This window comes from Chiloscyllium punctatum, chromosome 50 (genome assembly GCF_047496795.1).
Source record: "Chiloscyllium punctatum isolate Juve2018m chromosome 50, sChiPun1.3, whole genome shotgun sequence".
In the NCBI taxonomy this organism is placed as follows: Eukaryota; Metazoa; Chordata; class Chondrichthyes; order Orectolobiformes; family Hemiscylliidae; genus Chiloscyllium; species Chiloscyllium punctatum.
Genome location: NC_092788.1, coordinates 29,833,708 through 29,856,002, shown reverse-complemented (window position 1 = coordinate 29,856,002; position 22,295 = coordinate 29,833,708). Strand labels below are relative to the sequence as shown.

The 22,295-nt window shown below is 58.9% G+C and overlaps 1 protein-coding gene across 1 annotated transcript in view; it reads left to right on the top strand.

Annotated features, from left to right (window-relative positions):
• Positions 1-15,969: 15,969 nt before the first annotated feature.
• LOC140470037 (neural cell adhesion molecule L1-like) overlaps positions 15,970-22,295 on the top strand; it is a 91,935-nt gene continuing 85,609 nt past the window's right edge. Inside the window, exons 1-2 of the mRNA XM_072566497.1 lie at positions 15,970-16,020; positions 21,561-21,803. Of these exons, the coding sequence (XP_072422598.1) occupies positions 21,698-21,803 (106 nt within the window). The 5' untranslated portion in view covers positions 15,970-16,020; positions 21,561-21,697. The remainder of the gene's footprint in view (positions 16,021-21,560; positions 21,804-22,295) is intronic.

Here is a 22,295-nt window from a genome sequence, read left to right as displayed (position 1 = left end):
AGATTGAGCTGTGTGTGTGTGAGAGAGATTGAGCTGTTGTGTTTGTGTGAGATTGAGCTGTGGTGTGTGTGTGTGAGATTGAGCTGTGGGTGTGTGTGTGTGTGAGATTGAGCTGTGGTGTGTGTGTGTGAGATTGAGCTGTTGTGTGTGTGTGTGAGATTGAGCTGTGGTGTGTGTGTGTGAGATTGAGCTGTGGTGTGTGTATGTGAGATTGAGCTGTGGTGTGTGTGAGAGAGAGATTGAGCTGTGGGTGGGTGTGTGTGTTGGTGTGTGTGTGTGTGTGTGTGTGTGTTGGTTTGTGTGGGTGTGTGTGTGTGTGTGCATGTCCTGTAATTGACATTTAAATATGCATACATTGTTTCCTATTTAAATTAGGAAATCTATGGTGTTTTATTTCCTTCCTTGTCATATCTCCTCTGCATTAAATTTGCCGAAACTGTAGTGATTGAACCAATTCTGTTTTCTCAGCGGGGCGGGGTGGGTTGGGGGTGGGGGGAGCAGAGTTAACCCAATCGTGATTGATTGGGAACAAAAGGAGAAATGGCCTCTGAATGCTCTTCCACATTCTGTCGCTGCTGGAGACCTGGTTTGCAATGCAAAGCTCTCCCGATCAAAGAGCCACCTAAAATTAGTTTACCAATTTGTGCTGAACGATGGGCTGGGAGTGAAGAGAGGAGCTGTCCCCCCTGCTGGGATCTAGCTCATACGTGTGTGTGCGTGTGTGTGTGTGTGTGCGTGTGTGCAGTGGAGAGGAACTAATGATCAGAAACCCTTCTTCAGGAGAGGCAGTCAGCAGCCAGGAAAGACTCGCTTTAGCTCCGGGACGCTCAGTTCTGGTGAAATCCGCACACGACCCTTGCCGATCCGCTGTCAGATGTGTGTAAGGGGGGTGCGTAGCAGGACTTGGAACATGAACTCTGCTGATGCTGCCAGAGTTTCTCCAGCGGTGCCTGTTTTTTCTTTCCCCCCTTCGGATCTCTCGCGCCCCGCAGCTCTCTGTGTTATTTCTGTGTGCCTGCGGTTGGTTTTACTGCCTCGTGCTGTCAGTTTTTGTGCAGTACTGTTGCCCATTGACTCCACCTTGACCTCAGCCTGGCACAAAAGATTCCATTTCGTGAGCAAAAGGGATCAGCGATGAGCTGCTCGTTGTCCTCAGCGTCCATTTGATGCTGTCACCACAGCAACGCTGAGGGGCTGCTCCAGGGATGGAGATTCACAAACAGGGGAAACACTTTACAATACAGGGGGAGATGGGGAGAGGTCTCTGACAGAGCCCCCTCCCTCAGCACTGACCCTCCGTCAGCACTGACCCTCCCACAGCCCCCACTCCCTCAGCACTGACCCTCCCACAGCCCCCACTCCCTCAGCACTGACCCTCCCACAGCACCCACTCCCTCAGCACTGACCCTCCCACAGTGCCCACTCCCTCAGCACTGACCCTCCCTCAGCACTGACCCTCCCACAGCCCCCACTCCCTCAGCACTGACCCTCCCACAGCCCCCACTCCCTCAGCACTGACCCTCCCACAGCCCCCACTCCCTCAGCACTGACCCTCCCACAGCCCCCACTCCCTCAGCACTGACCCTCCCACAGCCCCCACTCCCTCAGCACTGACCCTCCCACGGCCCCCACTCCCTCAGCACTGACCCTCCCACGGCCCCCACTCCCTCAGCACTGACCCTCCCACAGCCCCCACTCCCTCAGCACTGACCCTCCCACAGCCCCCGCTCCCTCAGCACTGACCCTCCCACAGCCCCCACTCCCTCAGCACTGACCCTCCCACAGCCCCCGCTCCCTCAGCACTGACCCTCCCACAGCCCCCACTCCCTCAGCACTGACCCTCCCACAGCCCCCACTCCCTCAGCACTGACCCTCCCTCAGCACTGACCCTCCCTCAGCACTGACCCTCCCACAGCCCCCGCTCCCTCAGCACTGACCCTCCCACAGCCCCTGCTCCCTCAGCACTGACCCTCCCTCAGCACTGACCCTCCCACAGCCCCCACTCCCTCAGCACTGACCGTCCCGACAGTGCCCACTCCCACAGCACTGACCCTCCCACAGCCCCCGCTCCCTCAGCACTGACCCTCCCACAGCCCCCGCTCCCTCAGCACTGACCCTCCCTCAGCCCCCGCTCCCTCAGCACTGACCCTCCCTCAGCGTCCACTCCCTCAGCACTGACCCTCCCTCAGCACTGACCCTCCCACAGCACTGACCCTCCCACAGCCCCCACTCCCTCAGCACTGACCCTCCCACAGCCCCCACTCCCTCAGCACTGACCCTCCCTCAGCGTCCACTCCCTCAGCACTGACCCTCCCACAACCCCCACTCCCTCAGCACTGACCCTCCCTCAGCCCCCGCTCCCTCAGCACTGACCCTCCCTCAGCGTCCACTCCCTCAGCACTGACCCTCCCACAGCACTGACCCTCCCTCAGCGTCCACTCCCTCAGCACTGACCCTCCCTCAGCACTGACCCTCCCACAGCCCCCACTCCCTCAGCACTGACCCTCCCACAGCCCCCACTCCCTCAGCACTGACCCTCCCACAGCACTGACCCTCCCTCAGCGTCCACTCCCTCAGCACTGACCCTCCCACAGCCCCCGCTCCCTCAGCACTGACCCTCCCACAGCCCCCGCTCCCTCAGCACTGACCCTCCCACAGCGCCCACTCCCTCAGCACTGACCCTCCCTCAGCGTCCACTCCCTCAGCACTGACCCTCCCACAGCCCCCACTCCCTCAGCACTGACCCTCCCTCAGCCCCCACTCCCTCAGCACTGACCCTCCCTCAGCGTCCACTCCCTCAGCACTGACCCTCCCTCAGCACTGACCCTCCCACAGCCCCCACTCCCTCAGCACTGACCCTCCCACAGCCCCCACTCCCTCAGCACTGACCCTCCCACAGCACTGACCCTCCCACAGCCCCCGCTCCCTCAGCACTGACCCTCCCACAGCCCCCACTCCCTCAGCACTGACCCTCCCACAGCACTGACCCTCCCACAGCCCCCGCTCCCTCAGCACTGACCCTCCCACAGCGCCCGATCTCTCAGCACTGACCCTCCCACAGCGCCCGCTCCCACAGCGCCCGCTCCCTCAGCACTGACCCTCCCACAGCCCCCACCCTCCCACAGCCCCCGCTCCCTCAGCACTGACCCTCCCACAGCACCCGCTCCCTCAGCACTGACCCTCCCACAGCCCCCACTCCCTCAGCACTGACCCTCCCACAGCACTGACCCTCCCTCAGAACCCCCTCCCTCAGCACTGACCCTCCCACAGCCCCCACTCCCTCAGCACTGACCCTCCCTCAGCGTCCACTCCCTCAGCACTGACCCTCCCACAACACTGACCCTCCCACAGCCCCCACTCCCTCAGCACTGACCCTCCCTCAGCGTCCACTCCCTCAGCACTGACCCTCCCACAGCACTGACCCTCCCACAGCCCCCGCTCCCTCAGCACTGACCCTCCCACAGCCCCCATCCTCCCACAGCCCCCGCTCCCTCAGCACTGACCCTCCCACAGCACCCGCTCCCTCAGCACTGACCCTCCCTCAGCACTGACCCTCCCACAGCCCCCACTCCCTCAGCACTGACCCTCCCACAGCACTGACCCTCCCTCAGAACCCCCTCCCTCAGCACTGACCCTCCCACAGCGCCCGCTCCCTCAGCACTGACCCTCCCACAGCCCCCGCTCCCTCAGCACTGACCCTCCCACAGCGCCCGCTCCCTCAGCACTGACCCTCCCACAGCCCCCACTCCCTCAGCACTGACCCTCCCACAGCACTGACCCTCCCTCTGAACCCCCTCCCTCAGCACTGACCCTCCCACAGTGCCCACTCCCTCAGCACTGACCCTCCCACAGCACCCGCTCCCTCAGCACTGACCCTCCCACAGCCCCCGCTCCCTCAGCACTGACCCTCCCACAGCGCCCGCTCCCTCAGCACTGACCCTCCGTCAGCACTGGCCCTCCCACAGCCCCCACTCCCTCAGCACTGACCCTCCCTCAGCGCCCGCTTCCTCAGCACTGACCCTCCCACAGCGCCCGCTCCCTCAGCACTGACCCTCCCTCAGCACTGACCCTCCCACAGCCCCCCCTCCCTCAGCACTGACCCTCCCACAGTGCCCACTCCCTCAGCCATGACCCTCCCACAGCCCCCACTCTCTCAGCACTGACCCTCCCACAGCACTGACCCTCCCACAGCCCCCCCTCCCTCAGCACTGACCCTCCCACAGTGCCCACTCCCTCAGCCATGACCCTCCCACAGCCCCCCCTCCCTCAGCACTGACCCTCCCACATTATGGCGATTTCCCCCAGCCTGTGTCTGTGTGGGTTTCCTCCTGGTGCTCCACAGGAGGAGATGTGTAGGTTTTGTGGGTTGGCCAGAGTAAGGAATGGTTACAGGGACAAGGTGGATCTGTGTGGGATGTTCTTCGGAGGTTCAATGCAGGCCTGACGAGCGAAATGTCCCTCCCTGTGCTGGAGGGTTTCTCTCACTCCGTGAGCTCAGTAAATCTCTGTCCCTTTTTGTTTTTGATGGTTATTCATTTGTGGGACTTGGGTGACATTGGCTGGGCCCAGCATTGACTGCTCCCTCCCTAGTTACCCCTGAAGAGAGTGGGGGTGAGCGCCATTTTGAACCGCTGAAGTCCCCCTGCTGCAGGTCGACACCCCCTCCCCCCCATGCTCTCGGGGAGGGAATCCCAGGATTCTCACCTGGCGACACTGATGGAACAGCCGATATATTTCCAAGTCAGGATGGCGTGTTGCTCAGTGGCGAGCTTACAGGGGCGGTGGTGTCCCTCTGTATCTGCTGCCCCTTGTCCTTCTGGATGGAAGTGGTTGTGGGTTTGGAGAGAGGATAGAACGTAGAACCCTTCGGCCCTCGATGTTGTGCCAGCCCCTTATCCTACTCTAAGATTGGATGAACCTCCATCCCCTTCATCCATCACTTAAATGTCCTGAATGTGTCTGACTCTCCTCCCACTGCTGACGGTGCATTCCACAACCACCCCCCACCGACACCACTCTGAGTAAAGAACTGACCTCCCCCCCCCCTGCACCCTCCCTCCAATCCCCTTAAACTTACCCCCCCCCCCCCCCCCGTCCCGATAGCCATTTCTGCCCTGGGAAAAGGCAGTCCACTCTATCTGTGCCTGTCATCATCTTGTACACCTCTATCAAGTCGCCTCTCATCCTCCTTCACTCCAATGAGATAAACCCTATCTCCCTCAACCTCCCCTTCATAAGACAGACCCTCCAGTCCGGGCAACATCCCGGCAAATCCCCTCTGCACCCTCTCGAAAGCTCCCAACACCTTCCGAGAATGAGGCGTCCAGAACAGAGCACCATACTCCAAGTGTGGTCTAACCAGGCCTCCGTCGAGCTGCGGCAGAACCTCGTGGCTCTGAAACTCAACCCTCCTGGTAATGAGACCCTATCGCACCGTACGCCTTAAACTCATCCCTCCTGGTAATGAGACCCTATCGCACCGTACGCCTTAAACTCATCCCTCCTGGTAATGAGACCCTATCGCACCGTACGCCTTAAACTCAACCCTCCTGGTAACGAGACCCTATCGCACCGTACCCCCTTAAACTCATCCCTCCTGGTAATGAGACCCTATCGCACCGTACGCCTTAAACTCAACCCTCCTGGTAATGAGACCCTATCGCACTGTACCCCCTTAAACTCATCCCTCCTGGTAATGAGACCCTATCGCACCGTACCCCCTTAAACTCATCCCTCCTGGTAATGAGACCCTATCGCACCGTACCCCCTTAAACTCAACCCTCCTGGTAATGAGATCCTATCGCACCGTACCCCTTAAACTCAACCCTCCTGGTAATGAGACCCTATCGCACCGTACCCCCTTAAACTCAACCCTCCTGGTAATGAGACCCTATCGCACCGTACCCCCTTAAACTCATCCCTCCTGGTAATGAGACCCTATCGCACCGTACCCCCTTAAACTCAACCCTCCTGGTAATGAGACCCTATCGCACCGTACCCCTTAAACTCAACCCTCTTGGTAATGAGACCCTATCGCACCGTACCCCCTTAAACTCACCCCTCAACATTGAGGGGTCTGTGAAGCCCACGGTCCCTCTGACCCTCCACCCTGCCAAGTGGTCCAGCCTTCACCCCCCCCCATTGTGCACTCTTGGGGTGACATTCCACAGGGCATTGTGTAGGTGTCCCACTGGGAGAGTGGCGGAGGGTGAATTGTGGATGAACAACCTGAGGGAGGGAGGAGCAGGAGGAGATGAGAGGTGATTGGGTGCAGGGCCTAGCTCGTGCTGTGCTGTATAAACTGGTGGGGTGTTCCAGCACCCGCATGCGCGTGCGCGCACACACGGGAACCTGGTTCAAACCGTCTGCCAAGGGCAGGATTTGCTTGCTGCCGTGTGGCCCGATCATTAAAGATTAGATTCCCCACAGCGTGGAAACCGGCCCTTCGGCCCAACCAGGTCCACACTGACCCTCCGAAGAGTAACCCGCCCAGACCCATTTTCCCCCGAACCCGCCACCCTGGTGCTGTGAGGCAGCAGTGCGAACCACGGAGCCACCGTGCTGCCCTAATGGACTGGGGTTACATTTTAATGGAATCGACGGGGGTCCCGGGAGGGATGACCCATCCCTGGGACGAAAGGCTGGAACACGCCAGGGATGGTTGAGGGGGTGGGGGTTTGGAATCTGATTGAAGGGTACAGAATACCGAAGGGCCTGGACCTTGGGAAGGCGTTCCCCATTGGTGGCAGAGGTGGGGAAGCCCCAGGGCGCGGCCTCAGAACGAAGGGGAGGGTAGACTCTTGAGAACGGAGATAAGGAGAAACGTCTTCAGGTCAGAGAGTGAGGAGTCTGTGGGAACTCACTGCAGCAGGAGTGGGCTGTGGGGGTGCGAGGGATAAATTCTTGGTTGGTGGGGGGATAGGGGGAGGGGGTGAAAGGTTACAGGGAGAAAGCAGGAGAACTGGCTTCTGTGCTGTCGGGGGGTCAGCGCTGAGGGAGTGGGGGCTGTGGGAGGGTCAGTGCTGAGGGAGTGGGGGCTGTGGGAGGGTCAGTGCTGAGGGAGCGGGGGCTGTGAGAGAGTCAGTGCTGAGGGAGTGGGGGCTGTGGGAGGGTCAGTGCTGAGGGAGTGGGGGCTGTGGGAGGGTCAGTGCTGAGGGAGGGTCAGTGCTGAGGGAGTGGGGGCTGTGGGAGGGTCAGTGCTGTGGGAGGGTCAGTGCTGAGGGAGCGGGCGCTGTGGGAGGGTCAGTGCTGAGGGAGTGGGGGCTGAGGGAGGGTCAGTGCTGAGGGAGTGGGGGCTGAGGGAGGGTCAGTGCTGAGGGAGTGGGGGCTGTGGGAGGGTCAGTGCTGAGGGAGGGTCAGTGCTCAGGGAGTGGGGGCTGTGGGAGGGTCAGTGCTGTGGGAGGGTCAGTGCTGAGGGAGTGGGCGCTGTGGGAGGGTCAGTGCTGAGGGAGGGTCAGTGCTGAGGGAGCGGGTGCTGTGGGAGGGTCAGTGCTGAGGGAGGGTCAGTGCTGAGGGAGCGGGTGCTGTGGGAGGGTCAGTGCTGAGGGAGCGGGGGCTGTGGGAGGGTCAGTGCTGAGGGAGCGGGGGCTGTGGGAGGGTCAGTGCTGAGGGAGTGGGGGCTGTGGGAGGGTCAGTGCTGAGGGAGTGGGGGCTGTGGGAGGGTCAGTGCTGTGGGAGGGTCAGTGCTGAGGGAGTGGGGGCTGTGGGAGGGTCAGTGCTGAGGGAGTGGGGGCTGTGGGAGGGTCAGTGCTGAGGGAGTGGGGGCTGTGGGAGGGTCAGTGCTGTGGGAGGGTCAGTGCTGAGGGAGTGGGGGCTGTGGGAGGGTCAGTGCTGAGGGAGCGGGTGCTGTGGGAGGGTCAGTGCTGAGGGAGCGGGGGCTGTGGGAGGGTCAGTGCTGAGGGAGCGGGGGCTGTGGGAGGGTCAGTGCTGAGGGAGCGGGGGCTGTGGGAGGGTCAGTGCTGAGGGAGCGGGGGCTGTGGGAGGGTCAGTGCTGAGGGAGCGGGGGCTGTGGGAGGGTCAGTGCTGAGGGAGGGTCAGTGCTGAGGGAGTGGGGGCTGTGGGAGGGTCAGTGCTGAGGGAGCGGGGGCTGTGGGAGGGTCAGTGCTGAGGGAGGGTCAGTGCTGAGGGAGCGGGCGCTGTGGGAGGGTCAGTGCTGAGGGAGGGTCAGTGCTGAGGGAGTGGGGGCTGTGGGAGGGTCAGTGCTGAGGGAGGGTCAGTGCTGAGGGAGCGGGGGCTGTGGGAGGGTCAGTGCTGAGGGAGCGGGTGCTGTGGGAGGGTCAGTGCTGAGGGAGCGGGGGCTGTGGGAGGGTCAGTGCTGAGGGAGTGGGGGCTGTGGGAGGGTCAGTGCTGTGGGAGGGTCAGTGCTGTGGGAGGGTCAGTGCTGTGGGAGGGTCAGTGCTGAGGGAGCGGGCGCTGTGGGAGGGTCAGTGCTGAGGGAGTGGGGGCTGAGGGAGGGTCAGTGCTGAGGGAGTGGGGGCTGAGGGAGGGTCAGTGCTGAGGGAGTGGGGGCTGTGGGAGGGTCAGTGCTGAGGGAGGGTCAGTGCTCAGGGAGTGGGGGCTGTGGGAGGGTCAGTGCTGTGGGAGGGTCAGTGCTGAGGGAGTGGGCCCTGTGGGAGGGTCAGTGCTGAGGGAGTGGGGGCTGTGGGAGGGTCAGTGCTGAGGGAGGGTCAGTGCTGAGGGAGCGGGTGCTGTGGGAGGGTCAGTGCTGAGGGAGCGGGGGCTGTGGGAGGGTCAGTGCTGAGGGAGCGGGGGCTGTGGGAGGGTCAGTGCTGAGGGAGTGGGGGCTGTGGGAGGGTCAGTGCTGAGGGAGTGGGGGCTGTGGGAGGGTCAGTGCTGTGGGAGGGTCAGTGCTGAGGGAGTGGGGGCTGTGGGAGGGTCAGTGCTGAGGGAGTGGGGGCTGTGGGAGGGTCAGTGCTGAGGGAGTGGGGGCTGTGGGAGGGTCAGTGCTGTGGGAGGGTCAGTGCTGAGGGAGTGGGGGCTGTGGGAGGGTCAGTGCTGAGGGAGCGGGTGCTGTGGGAGGGTCAGTGCTGAGGGAGCGGGGGCTGTGGGAGGGTCAGTGCTGAGGGAGCGGGGGCTGTGGGAGGGTCAGTGCTGAGGGAGCGGGGGCTGTGGGAGGGTCAGTGCTGAGGGAGCGGGGGCTGTGGGAGGGTCAGTGCTGAGGGAGCGGGGGCTGTGGGAGGGTCAGTGCTGAGGGAGCGGGGGCTGTGGGAGGGTCAGTGCTGAGGGAGGGTCAGTGCTGAGGGAGCGGGCGCTGTGGGAGGGTCAGTGCTGAGGGAGGGTCAGTGCTGAGGGAGTGGGGGCTGTGGGAGGGTCAGTGCTGAGGGAGGGTCAGTGCTGAGGGAGCGGGGGCTGTGGGAGGGTCAGTGCTGAGGGAGGGTCAGTGCTGAGGGAGCGGGTGCTGTGGGAGGGTCAGTGCTGAGGGAGGGTCAGTGCTGAGGGAGCGGGTGCTGTGGGAGGGTCAGTGCTGAGGAAGCTGGTGCTGGTTTGAGGGCGTTGAGTTAGTGTAACAGGGCTGGGACCTGTAACCTGTGAGTCAGGAGCTCCCTGCAGAGTTCCGCGTGGCTGACGGGGCGTGATTGATCATCTGCGCCCACAGGTACGTGCCGAAAAGCTGGGAGATGCTGGAGTGGTAATTGTGTGACTCATACACCACATCCTTTTGTGCGGGCTCACTGTGTAATTATTGATCATCTGGGTGACATTGTCATTGAGCCTGGCTGCTGAGATGACAGAATCGCTCCACCCCCTTCATTATACACTGCCAACAGCTCTCTGTGCTCACCCAAGCACCGTCTAATTTGCTTTCCACCTCCAATTTGCTTTAAACCAGTCTCCTTTCCCTTTCCCGGTTGGAATACAAACATTGCAGCCGAGCAGGGCAGTAGTGAGGCCACCTTTTACACAATATTGTTTGAAATTCTGGTCTCCGTATAACAGGAAGGATGTTGGGAAAGGGTTCAGGAAAGGGTTTGAGCTACAGGGAGAGGCTGAACAGGCTGGGGCTGTTTTCCCTGGAGCGTCGGGGGCTGAGGGGTGACCTTATAGAGGTTTATAAAATCATGGGGGGGGGGGGGTGTGGATAGGGTAAATAGACAAGGTCTTTTCCCCCTGGGGTGGGGGAGCCCAGAACTAGAGGGGGGTAGGTTTAAGGTGAGGGGGGGGAAAGGGACCCCAGGGGTAACTTTTCCCCCCAGAGGGTGGTGCGTGTGTGGAACGAGCTGCCAGAGGAAGTGGTGGGGGCTGGTACAATGATAACATTTAAAAGGATGGAGGGGGGGGGGACATGGATAGGAAGGGTTTAGGGGGAGATGGGCCAAGGGCTGGCAAACGGGGGACTGGGTTAGGTTAGGGTCAGGACGGAGGGGTTGGGCCGAAGGGTCTGTTTCCATATTGTGTGACTGAATAGCTGGACCAGCATTTATTCCCTGGCATTAATTGCCTGGAAAAAATACTCGAAAGATTAACCAAGGATACAGGATGCAGAAGTTATGTTGTGTTAAAACTCTGTTGTGGCACAGTGGTAGTGTCCCAACCCCTGGGACCTGGGGTCCCAGGTTCATGTCTCACCTGCTCCAGAGGTGCGTAATGACATCTCTGAACAGGTTGATGAGGAAAGATGGGTCAAATGAAAGCAAAAAAATTCATAAAAACCACTTGGAGTACTGCATCTGGGCAATGTCGTTCGGCAAGGATAATCGGTTTGGTGAGAAATCTGTGTACGTGTGCAAGAATATCACCTGGACTTTAGGGGGTGAAGTTGTGGAGAGAAACGAAGCGCAAGAGCAGAAATTGCTGGAGAAACTCTGTAGCTCTGGCAGCATCTGTGGAGAGAGAGAGAGCAGCAGAGTTAACCATCTCCGTTCCAGTGACCCTTGTTCAAGTCTCCAGCATCCACAATCCTTTTGGCTTTTGTCCAAATGAGGCCTGTTTTCTCTAAAGTGTACAAGCCCGAGGCGGGGGGTGATCTGATCGAAGCGTTCGCGATATTAGAAGGAGAGGAGGGCAGATAATTTCCACTGGGTGGGAGCTTGCTCTGAGAATCGGGGCCAGACTGTTCGGCAGAGATGTTAGGGAGCACTTCCACACACGCAGGGCGGTAGGTAACGCCTTCGAGGTTTATACCATGGAAACAAGGCCCAACATGTCCATGCCGTTCAGTTTTCTCAGTCAATCGAGTCTCACTTGCCTGCGTTTGGTCCCCCATCCCTGTCCCATCCAGGTACCTGAATGAATGTTTCTCACAATGACGAAGTTGTACTCCCCTCCACCCCTACCGTTCCAGCCACTCCCCAACCTCTGTGTGGAAGTAATCCTTCTGTGTCTATCCCCCCTCACCTTAAACCTCTGCCCTCTAGCTCTAGACTCCCCCCACCCTGGGGGAGAAAAAGCTGTTGGCTACCTACCTTATCTATAACGTGGAGGAGCCGGTGTTGGACTGGGGTGGATAAAGTTAATAATCCAACAGGTTTATCTGGAGGCACCAGCTTTCGGAGCGCTGCTTTTTTTAAAAAAAAAGAGTTAGATTCTCCGGTTAACTGTAACAATTGGTGTCAGGCCAGCTAACGTGTTGAAGGTGTTAGCACCCCTGTGCGTTGCTGTCTGTGCCAGAATGTTCAGACTGATTCTAATCTGAAGCAACAAGAGTTTTACAATGAAAGAAGTGAAACTTATCCTGGTCACTCTAACAGATGAGAGACTCAACACACAATCAAGGTATTTTCCAATGTATAATTTCAGTCACGTCACACTGTAACCTTTTGCTATAAATTTGGTGTCTTACGATTGTATACTCCACAACCACCTGGTGAAGGAGCGGCGCTCCGAAAGCTAATCCTTCCGATTAAACCTGTTGGACTCTAACCTGGTGTCGTGTGAGTCTTAGCCCTTGTCTGAGAGTGTACTGTGGTCATGCCTGGATTCTCCTGTTGGTGGAATGCTGAGGCATTCTGGCTGTCTCTGGGACAGTTCGGCCAAGTTTGATTGACTGTGTGCTGCGCGGGCCGACTCTGGGTAGGCAAAGTGGCGGATTCTTTGCCCACACTCCGTCGTGAGGGAGGTCGGGATGGGGTGCGTGAGGAGTTGAATCTCCCGGCGTTCCGGTCGGCGAGAGGCGATGGGACTCCGCCCGCGCGGCGCTATTTATGCCCAGTGATGTGCAGCTCCGTGACGTTGTCTCAGGGCCCCTCACAATCCACTCGCTCAGCAACTGATGGTTGGCCCCGATTGTTTGTTTAATGATCGCCTGCTTTTAGCATTTCTCCGAACCTAATCCCTAGTGACAGAATTCCCTGTTGTGTGGGCTCCTTGGTTCCTGCTGTTAATTGTCCCGATAGCCTGATGTCAGAGTCTCGGGGGGGGTGCGTCATATATATCTGCTCTTTAACTGACACTGCTCGGTGAATCTAACAGAGAAGCTGTCTCCTGCATTAGTCACTGTGTGACACATTGATTGAGAAGGGTGGCTCATTCACTGAGCTCACAGCCGCTGACGAAGGCTTTGTCGTGTTCCTGCGTTCGGTGGTGGTTGGCAGGGCTTGGGGAGATGGTGAGGAGATCCCATCTTGGGCCTCCATAGAGGCAGAATCCAAATCATAGAGTCTAGAGAGAGAGAGACCCCCCCCAGCTCAGAGAGAGGCCCATCTGCACCAGTGAGAAACAACCCCATGCCCAAACCTCACTTGCCTCCCCCGTTTCCCCGGCTCTGGGCCCACACAGCCCCGGGACCTCGCGGATTCCCATCGGAATCTTGCTCCGAGGTGACGAGAGGTTGTTGGTTTCTGCCTCTCCCCACCCTCACCGTCAGCAGGTTCCAGATTCCCCACCACGCTCTGGGCGAACACATCCTCACCCCCTCCCACTAAACCACCTGCATTCTTTCCCCCACCCCGGTCACCAATCCCTCCATCCGGGGAGGTAAGGTCCCATCCCATCTCCCCCTATCAATGTCCCTCATCGATCTCTCCCTCTCAATCTCCCTCCGCTCCAAGGGTAACTGACCCAGTCTGTCCAAATCTCTCTCCATCACTGAAACGCTCCAAATCCCAAAGGGTAACATCCTGGTAAATCTCTCCCAACCCCCAAAGGGTAACATCCTGGTAAATCTCTCCCAACCCCCAAAGGGTAACATCCTGGTAAATCTCTCCCAACCCCCAAAGGGTAACATCCTGGTAAATCTCTCCCAACCCCCAAAGGGTAACATCCTGGTAAATATCTCCCAGCCCCCAAAGGGTAACATCCTGGTAAATCTCTCCCAGCCCTCAAAGGGTAACATCCTAGTAAATCTCTCCCAACCCCAAAGGGTAACATCCTGGTAAATCTCTCCCAGTCCCCAAAGGGTAACATCCTGGTAAATCTCTCCCAACCCTAAAGGGTAACATCCTGGTAAATCTCTCCCAGTCCCCAAAGGGTAACATCCTGGTAAATCTCTCCCATCCCCCAAAGGGTAACATCCTGGTAAATCTCTCCCAGCCCCCAAAGGGTAACATCCTGGTAAATCTCTCCCAGCCCTCAATGGGTAACATCCTGGTAAATCTCTCCCAGTCCCCAAAGGGTAACATCCTGGTAAATCTCTCCCAACCCCAAAGGGTAACATCCTGGTAAATCTCTCCCAGTCCCCAAAGGGTAACATCCTGGTAAATATCTCCCAGTCCCCAAAGGGTAACATCCTGGTAAATCTCTCCCAGCCCCAAAGGGTAACATCCTGGTAAATCTCTCCCAGTCCCCAAAGGGTAACATCCTGGTAAATCTCTCCCTGTCCCCAAAGGGTAACATCCTGGTAAATCTCTCCCAGTCCCCAAAGGGTAACATCCTGGTAAATCTCTCCCTGTCCCCAAAGGGTAACATCCTGGTAAATCTCCCTTTGCCCCTAAAGGGTAACATCCTGGTAAATCTCCCTTTGCCCCCTCTCTCCATGTTAGTGCACCCCTCCGATAATGTGGATTCCAGAACCGCACACAGTACTGTAGCTGTGACCTAACCAACGTCCTGTACCGCTATGAGCTAACCTCCCTCCTCTCCTCATCTGTGTTTTGCCAGCGTCCTGTGTGTGCCTTATTAACGACCCTGTAAACCACCTTCACCGATCTGTGGACAAGCACAAGAAGCATCGTTCCTCTCTTGACCTTCTCAGTGTCCTGCCATCCATTGAGGGCTGCCTTATATTATTCCCTCTCCCAGATAACCTCACATTGGTCGGGATTTAATTCGATCAACCACAGCTCTGCCCCAGTCTGTTCCTATCCTGCTGGAACCCGACCCCATTCCTCCCCACTGCCTAGCCGACCTTTAGCAATAACTACCCCTGAATGAGACAGTCCCCCAGTCTGTGGGAAATTTCGGCCTGACAAAGGCGGAGAGTTTGACAGAGGCTTATTCTGTAACCGACAGCTTCCTTGCGACTGCTAGAGAATGAATTACTCCCCTCTCTCTACCTCCTTCCTCTCCAGTCTCTTACCCGCGACCACCCCCACCCCCGTCTCTGTTCGATCCTCCCATCTCGTCGAAGATCATTATATCCAGCAACATGCCCCACAACCTCACCCTAACCCGTACATCCCTGGGCACTACAGGGACAATTTAGCACGGCCAATCCACCCTAACCCGTACATCCCTGGGCACTACGGGACAATTTAGCACGGCCAATCCACCCTAACCCGTACATCCCTGGGCACTACGGGGGACAATTTAGCACGGCCAATCCACCCTAACCCGTACATCCCTGGGCACTACGGGACAATTTAGCACGGCCAATCCACCCTAACCCGTACATCCCTGGGCACTACGGGGGACAATTTAGCACGGCCAATCCACCCTAACCCGTACATCCCTGGGCACTACGGGACAATTTAGCACGGCCAATCCACCCTAACCTGCACATCCCTGGGCACTACGGGACAATTTAGCACGGGCCAATCCCACCCTAACCTGTACATCCCTGGGCACTACGGGACAATTTAGCACGGCCAATCCACCCTAACCTGCATATCCCTGGGCACTACGGGACAATTTAACACGGCCAATCCACCCTAACCTGTACATCCCTGGGCACTACGGGGCAATTTAGCACGGGCCAATCCCACCCTAACCCGTACATCCCTGGGCACTACGGGACAATTTAGCACGGCCAATCCACCCTAACCTGTACATCCCTGGGTACTACGGGGACAATTTAGCACGGGCCAATCCACCCTAACCTGTACATCCCTGGGCACTACGGGGACAATTTAGCACGGCCAATCCACCCTAACCTGCACATCCCTGGGCACTACGGGGACAATTTAGCACGGCCAATCCACCCTAACCTGTACATCCCTGGGCACTATGGGACAATGTCCCATGTTCCTGCACCATGTCCCGTGTCCCCTGTCCCGTGTCCCATACCCCATGTCCCGTGTCCCCCACCCCGTGTCCTGATTGAGTGCCCCCAGATTGCCTTGTACCAGCTGGTATAACACATTGAATGTGCTGGAGAATTCTCCTGTGCTTCCAGTCAGGTCCCTCTCATTATTCATGCGGCAGTGCTATGCCTAGTTTTGTGAGAGTGTGTAACACGTCTGGTTTATACATGCAGACCTTACCAATTAATCATTGTGCTATCTCTGGATTCCTCATCCTTCTGATCTTACCTGGCTCACGTCTTCTGTGCTGCCTGCTTTGACCCTGTCTCTGTTCCACCTCTCTGTCTCTTTGTGCCTAATTTTCTCTGTTTCTTTATCTCTCTCTCTCTCTCCGCTCTCCCCCCCCCCGTCTTTGTCTCTCCTTGTTACCCCCATTCTCTCTGTATCTCTCTCTCTCTCTCTCCCCTCCCCTCTCTCCTGCCTCTGTCTCCCTCTGTCTCTCTCTCTCTCTCTCTCTCTCTCTCTCTCTCTCTCTCTCTCTCTCTCTCTCTCTCTCTCTCTCACACTGAACATTCGGAGCAGTTGGGAATGCCGCTGAGCTGTCAGCCTGTGAGTCAGTCTGTTGGACTGGGACAGTCTGTTGGAAGGTGCTGTTTGCCTGTTGCAGTGAAGCGGTGTGGGGCCGGTAAGCGAATATCCCCCTTCCCAGCGCGAGCTGCGAGCAGCTCGAGACATGTCTGTTTTGAGGAGCGCCGAATTTTCGCCACTCCGAAAGACACGCCCTTGCCACTTCAGCAGGGCTTTGTTTGAGCCACAGAGGCGCACAGTGTGGACGCAGACCCTTCGGCCCAACTCGTCCATGCTGACCCCGTCTCCTACACTGAACTAGTCCCGTATGGCGGCACCTGGCCCCTGTCCCTCGAAACCCTTCCCACCCGAGTCCCCATCCTTTTAAAGGTTAAAACGCACCCAACACCAGGTTATAGTCCAACAAAGGGACTATCATACGAGGGACGTTCGAGGGATCTTAGTGTGTCGTTCATTTGAGGTGAGATGGTTGGGGGGGGTGGGTTAGCCTGACTGAAACTCTGGACAAGGAGGACGTGGAGAAGATGTTTCCTCAGCTGGGGTTGTGTGTGTGCGGCACTCACTGGAACACAGGGCAGTGGGGGGGGTGGGGGGGGGGGGGGGGGGGCAGCCCTATAACACAGCCTTGGGCAGGCTCTGGGTGAGTGAGGGGATTCAGGGCGACAGGGAGGAGGGTGGGGTCAGGAAAACTGTCCGTCATGATGGACTGGGGAAACAGCTTTGATGGGCCGACTGGCCGTATTCTGTTCCGATACCTTCTGGTCTAATTATGAACGTGTGTCAGAGATTGGGACTCCCTGTGCACCGTCCCCCACTCCCAGGGACAGGGGGTTAGATAGAGAGTAAAGCTCTCTCTACACTGTCCCCCCCCCCACTCCCAGGGACAGGGGGTTAGATACAGAGTAAAGCTCCATCTACACTGTCCCCCACTCCCAGGGACAGGGGGTTAGATACAGAGTAAAGCTCCCTCTACACCGTGTCCCACTTCCAGGGACAGGGGGTTAGATACAGAGTAAAGCTCCATCTACACTGTCCCCCACTCCCAGGGACAGGGGGTTAGATACAGAGTAAAGCTCCATCTACACTGTCCCCCACTTCCAGGGACAGGGGGTTAGATACAGAGTAAAGCTCCCTCTACACCGTCCCCCACTCCAAGGGACAGGGGGGTTAGATACAGAATAAAGCTCCCTCTACACCGTCCCCCACTCCCAGGGACAGGGGGGTTAGATCCAGATTAAAGCTCCCTCTACACCGTCCCCCACTCCTAGGGACTGGGGGTTAGATCCAGAGTAAAGCTCCCTCTACACCGTCCCCATCAGTGTGGGTCGAGATACTGAAGATGCTGATTTCCCCCCCCGAACCCCGGTCCGCCCGAGCTGACTGCAGCACCTGGTTTCTGTCAGACCGAGCCACCCGGCCTCCTCCCTCTCCAGGTTTGTTTGTGTCGAACGTAGCCCCCCCCCCCCCCCGGCTAAAGTACATCAAATTAGCACAATTCGCTGATTGAATGGGTTGGTGGAACAGTACCAGTCGATTTTCACTCTCAAAAGAGACAGAAACATCTGGTCATTTGAACAGGACCTTCACAGAGTCTGCTCCTCTTTGAGGGAGGGCCTTGTGTTCACATTGCCCCTATCACAGGATCCCCCCCCACCTAAATCATTGGGGGGGGGGGTATGGATAGGGTAAATAGACAAGGTCTTTTCCCCCTGGGGTGGGGGGAGCCCAGAACTAGAGGGTTATAAAATCATGAGGGGGGGGGGATAGGGTAAATAGATAAGGTCTTTTCCCCCTGGGGTGGGGGGAGCCCAGAACTAGAGGGTTATAAAATCATGGGGGGGGGGCATGGATAGGGTAAATAGACACGGTCTTTTCCCCCTGGGGTGGGGGAGCCCAGAACTAGAGGGTTATAAAATCATGGGGGGGGGGGGGGGTGGGGATAGGGTAAATAGACAAGGTCTTTTTCCCCCTGGGGTGGGGGAGCCCAGAACTAGAGGGGGGTAGGTTTAAGGTGAGGGAGGGGGAAAGGGAGCTGAGGGGTAACTTTTCCCCCAGAGGGTGGTGCGTGTGTGGAACGAGCTGCCAGAGGAAGTGGTGGGGACTGGTACAATGATAACATTTAAAAGGATGGAGGGGGGACATGGATAGGAAGGGTTTAGGGGGAGATGGGCCAAGGGCTGGCAAACGGGGGACAGGGTTAGGTTAGGGTCAGCACGGAGGGGATGCGTCTGTTTCCGTGCGGTACGGTGGTGCCAGGCGCTGTGCAAATGCATGTCTTTTTACTGCCGCGTGGGGAAAGTTAACAACTTGCAGTCACGCCCCAGTGCTGTGCAGACGGGGAGAAGGGGGGGGGAGGGAGTGCCGTGGAGATCCCAGGAATTGTCAAGTCAGCAGGGAGTCGTTCCAGAATTGGTTATTAGCGAGTGAGGAAATTGGATTACAGTTCGACATGCTGGTGCTGAACCCACCACTCAATCACTGCTGGGTACTGTCAGGGGCAGCGCAGCCTCGGGGGGTGGGGGGCATATAGTTTGTCAGCTTGCTGATTCTTAAACACACTTTACTCTCTCCCCGGGGATCCGACAGAGCCCAGGGGGATACCAGACATGGCTCCTGATCGACCACAGTCCTATATATCCTGGAGGAATACTCCTGCTCTCTGTGTCCTGGTCCCTCAGCATTATACAGTGCCCTTCCTCCCCCCCCCACCCCACCCCCCCATCTGTCTGTGTATCGTGTCATTCCCTCTCAGATACGGGACTACTCCTGTCTCCCACTCCTGGGAGACTCATAAGTGAGAGGGGGGGGGTGATACCAGTCTCAGCGTGACCTCGTAACATTATTGGCCCTCACACAGCCCCCATTCCCACAGCACTGACCCTCCCACAGCCCCCACTCCCTCAGCACTGACCCTCCCACAGCACCCACTCCCTCAGCGCTGACCCTCCCACAGCCCCCTCTCCCTCAGCACTGACCCTCCCACAGCCCCCACTCCCTCAGCACTGACCCTCCACAGCCCCCACTCCCTCAGCACTGACCCTCCCACAGCCCCCACTCCCACAGCACTGACCCTCCCACAGCCCCCACTTCCCTCAGCACTGACCCTCCCTCAGCACTGACCCTCCCACAGCCCCCACTCCCTCAGCACTGACCCTCCCTCAGCACTGACCCTCCCACAGCCCCCCCTCCCTCAGCACTGACCCTCCCACAGCACCCACTCCCTCAGCACTGACCCTCCCACAGCCCCCACTCCCTCAGCACTGACCCTCCCACAGCCCCCACTCCCTCAGCACTGACCCTCCCACAGCCCCCCACTCCCACAGCACTGACCCTCCCACAGCCCCCACTCCCTCAGCACTGACCCTCCCACAGCACCCACTCCCTCAGCACTGACCCTCCCACAGCACCCGCTCCCTCAGCACTGACCCTCCCACAGACCCCACTCCCTCAGCACTGACCCCACACAGCACCCACTCCCTCAGCACTGACCCTCCCACAGACCCCACTCCCACAGCACTGACCCTCCCTCAGCACTGACCCTCCCTCAGCACTGACCCTCCCACAGCGCCCACTCCCTCAGCACTGACCCTCCCGCAGCACCCACTCCCTCAGCACTGACCCTCCCACAGACCCCACTCCCTCAGCACTGACCCTCCCTCAGCACTGACCCTCCCTCAGCACTGACCCTCCCACAGCCCCACTCCCTCAGCACTGACCCTCCCACAGCCCCCACTCCCTCAGCACTGACCCTCCCTCAGCACTGACCCTCCCTCAGCACTGACCCTCCCACAACCCCCGCTCCCTCAGCACTGACCCTCCGAGGTATAGGACAGATGTTAGGGGTACATTCTTTACTCAGTGAGTCGTGAGTTCATGGAATGCCCTGCCAGTATCAGTGGTGGACTCTCCTCTTTATGGGCATTTAAACGGGCATTGGATAGGTATATGGAGGATAGTGGGTTAGTGTAGGTTAGGTGGGCTAGGATCGGCGCAACATAGAGGGCCGAAGGGCCTGTACTGCGCTGTATTCTTCTATGATCTATGCTCTCCATCTCTGTCTCTCCCTCTCTCTGTCTCTCTCTCTCTCCCCCCTCCTCTCTCTCTTTCCCCCTCTCCCTCACTCTTTCTCCCTCTCTCTCTCTCTGCCCCCTCTGTCTTTCTCTCCCCCCTCCCCTGTCTCTCCCTCTCTCTTCCCCCGCCTCTCTGTCTTTCTCTCCCACTCTCTCTCCCTCACTCTTTCTCCCTCTCTGTGTGTCTCTCTCACCCCACCTTTCTCTCTCCCACCCCTTCGCCCCCCCCCTCCCTCTCGCTGTATGTCTCTCTCTCTCCCTCTCAACCTGCTGAGTTTCACCAGCTTTTATACTCCATTCCCCGTGGAAGCTTCTGAAAATGGTCGGCCTTTTCCCCTTGACTAGCCACTACACTGTGGGAGGGTCAGTGCTGAGGGAGGGTCAGTGCTGAGGGAGCGGGGGCTGTGGGAGGGTCAGTGCTGTGGGAGTGGGGGCTGTGGGAGGGTCAGTGCTGAGGGAGTGGGGTGCTGTGGGAGGGTCAGTGCTGAGGGAGTGGGTGCTGTGGGAGGGTCAGTGCTGAGGGAGTGGGGGCTGTGGGAGGGTCAGTGCTGAGGGAGGGTCAGTGCTGAGGGAGTGGGTGCTGTGGGAGGGTCAGTGCTGAGGGAGTGGGTGCTGTGGGAGGGTCAGTGCTGAGGGAGTGGGGACTGTGGGAGGGTCAGTGCTGAGGGAGTGGGTGCTGTGGGGAGGGTCAGCACTGAGGGAGTGGGGACTGTGGGAGGGTCAGTGCTGAGGGAGCGGGTGCTGTGGGAGGGTCAGTGCTGAGGGAGTGGGTGCTGTGGGAGGGTCAGTGCTGAGGGAGTGGGTGCTGTGGGAGGGTCAGTGCTGAGGGAGTGGGGGCTGTGGGAGGGTCAGTGCTGAGGGAGGGTCAGTGCTGAGGGAGTGGGTGCTGTGGGAGGGTCAGCGCTGAGGGAGTGGGGACTGTGGGAGGGTCAGTGCTGAGGGAGCGGGTGCTGTGGGAGGGTCAGTGCTGAGGGAGTGGGTGCTGTTGGGAGGGTCAGTGCTGAGGGAGTGGGTGCTGTGGGAGGGTCAGTGCTGAGGGAGTGGGTGCTGTGGGAGGGTCAGTGCTGAGGGAGTGGGGGCTGTGGGAGGGTCAGTGCTGTGGGAGGGTCAGTGCTGAGGGAGCGGGGGCTGTGGGAGGGTCAGTGCTGAGGGAGTGGGTGCTGTGGGAGGGTCAGTGCTGAGGGAGTGGGGGCTGTGGGAGGGGCTGTGCTGACGGAGGGTCTGTGCTGAGGGAGGGTCAGTGCTGAGGGAGGGTCAGTGCTGAGGGAGTGGGCACAGAGGGAGGGTTGGTGCTGGTTGGGGGTCTTGAGAGGAAATGTGTGTCTATGTGACCGTGTGTATCAGTGTGTGTGTCTGTGTGTGTGTGCCTGTGTATCTGTGTGTGTGTGTGTGTGTGGGGGGTGTCCCCCTCTCCTTTGCTGTGTGTGTAACTGCTGCCCTCCCCCTGGGGGGGTTTTGCTGCTGGCTGTAGGGCTGGTCTCCCATACACCAGGCTGCTGTGGACGGGCATCGGTGCTGTCACCCTGCAGCTCCTGTCTTTTGTAAAATCTGTCATCCATCTCCCCAGGTGACATCGTGAAGGCACAGAGAGAGAGAGAGAGAGAGAGAGAGAGAGAGAGAGAGATATCGAAGGTGACACTCCCTCCCCGTTCCCCTCATCGCTGGGACACCGCTGGATGTGATGTCAGGCAGCCCCTGGGCACAATGACACACAGTAAAAGGGTGTTGCTGCTGCTGAATCTCCCTCTACTCTTCCTGCTGTTTCTGAATTCCTGTCAACGACATGGAGCCATCAAGATTCCAACAGAATGTGAGTTCACTCGCTACCGTGGGGAGGGGGGCAGGCACTGACCCTCCCACAGCCCCCACTCCCTCAGCACTGACCCTCCCACAGCCCCCACTCCCTCAGCACTGACCCTCCCACAGCCCCCACTCCCTCAGCACTGACCCTCCCACAGCACCCGCTCCCTCAGCACTGACCCTCCCACAGCCCCCACTCCCTCAGCACTGACCCTCCACAGCCCTGACCCTCCCTCAGCACTGACCCTCCCACAGCGCCCACTCCCTCAGCACTGACCCTCCCTCAGCACTGACCCTCCCTCAGCACTGACCCTCCACAGCCCCCACTCCCTCAGCACTGACCCTCCCACAGCCCCCACTCCCTCAGCACTGACCCTCCCACAGCCCCCACTCCCTCAGCACTGACCCTCCCTCAGCACTGACCCTCCCACAGCACCCACTCCCTCAGCACTGACCCTCCCACAGCCCCCACTCCCTCAGCACTGACCCTCCCACAGCCCCC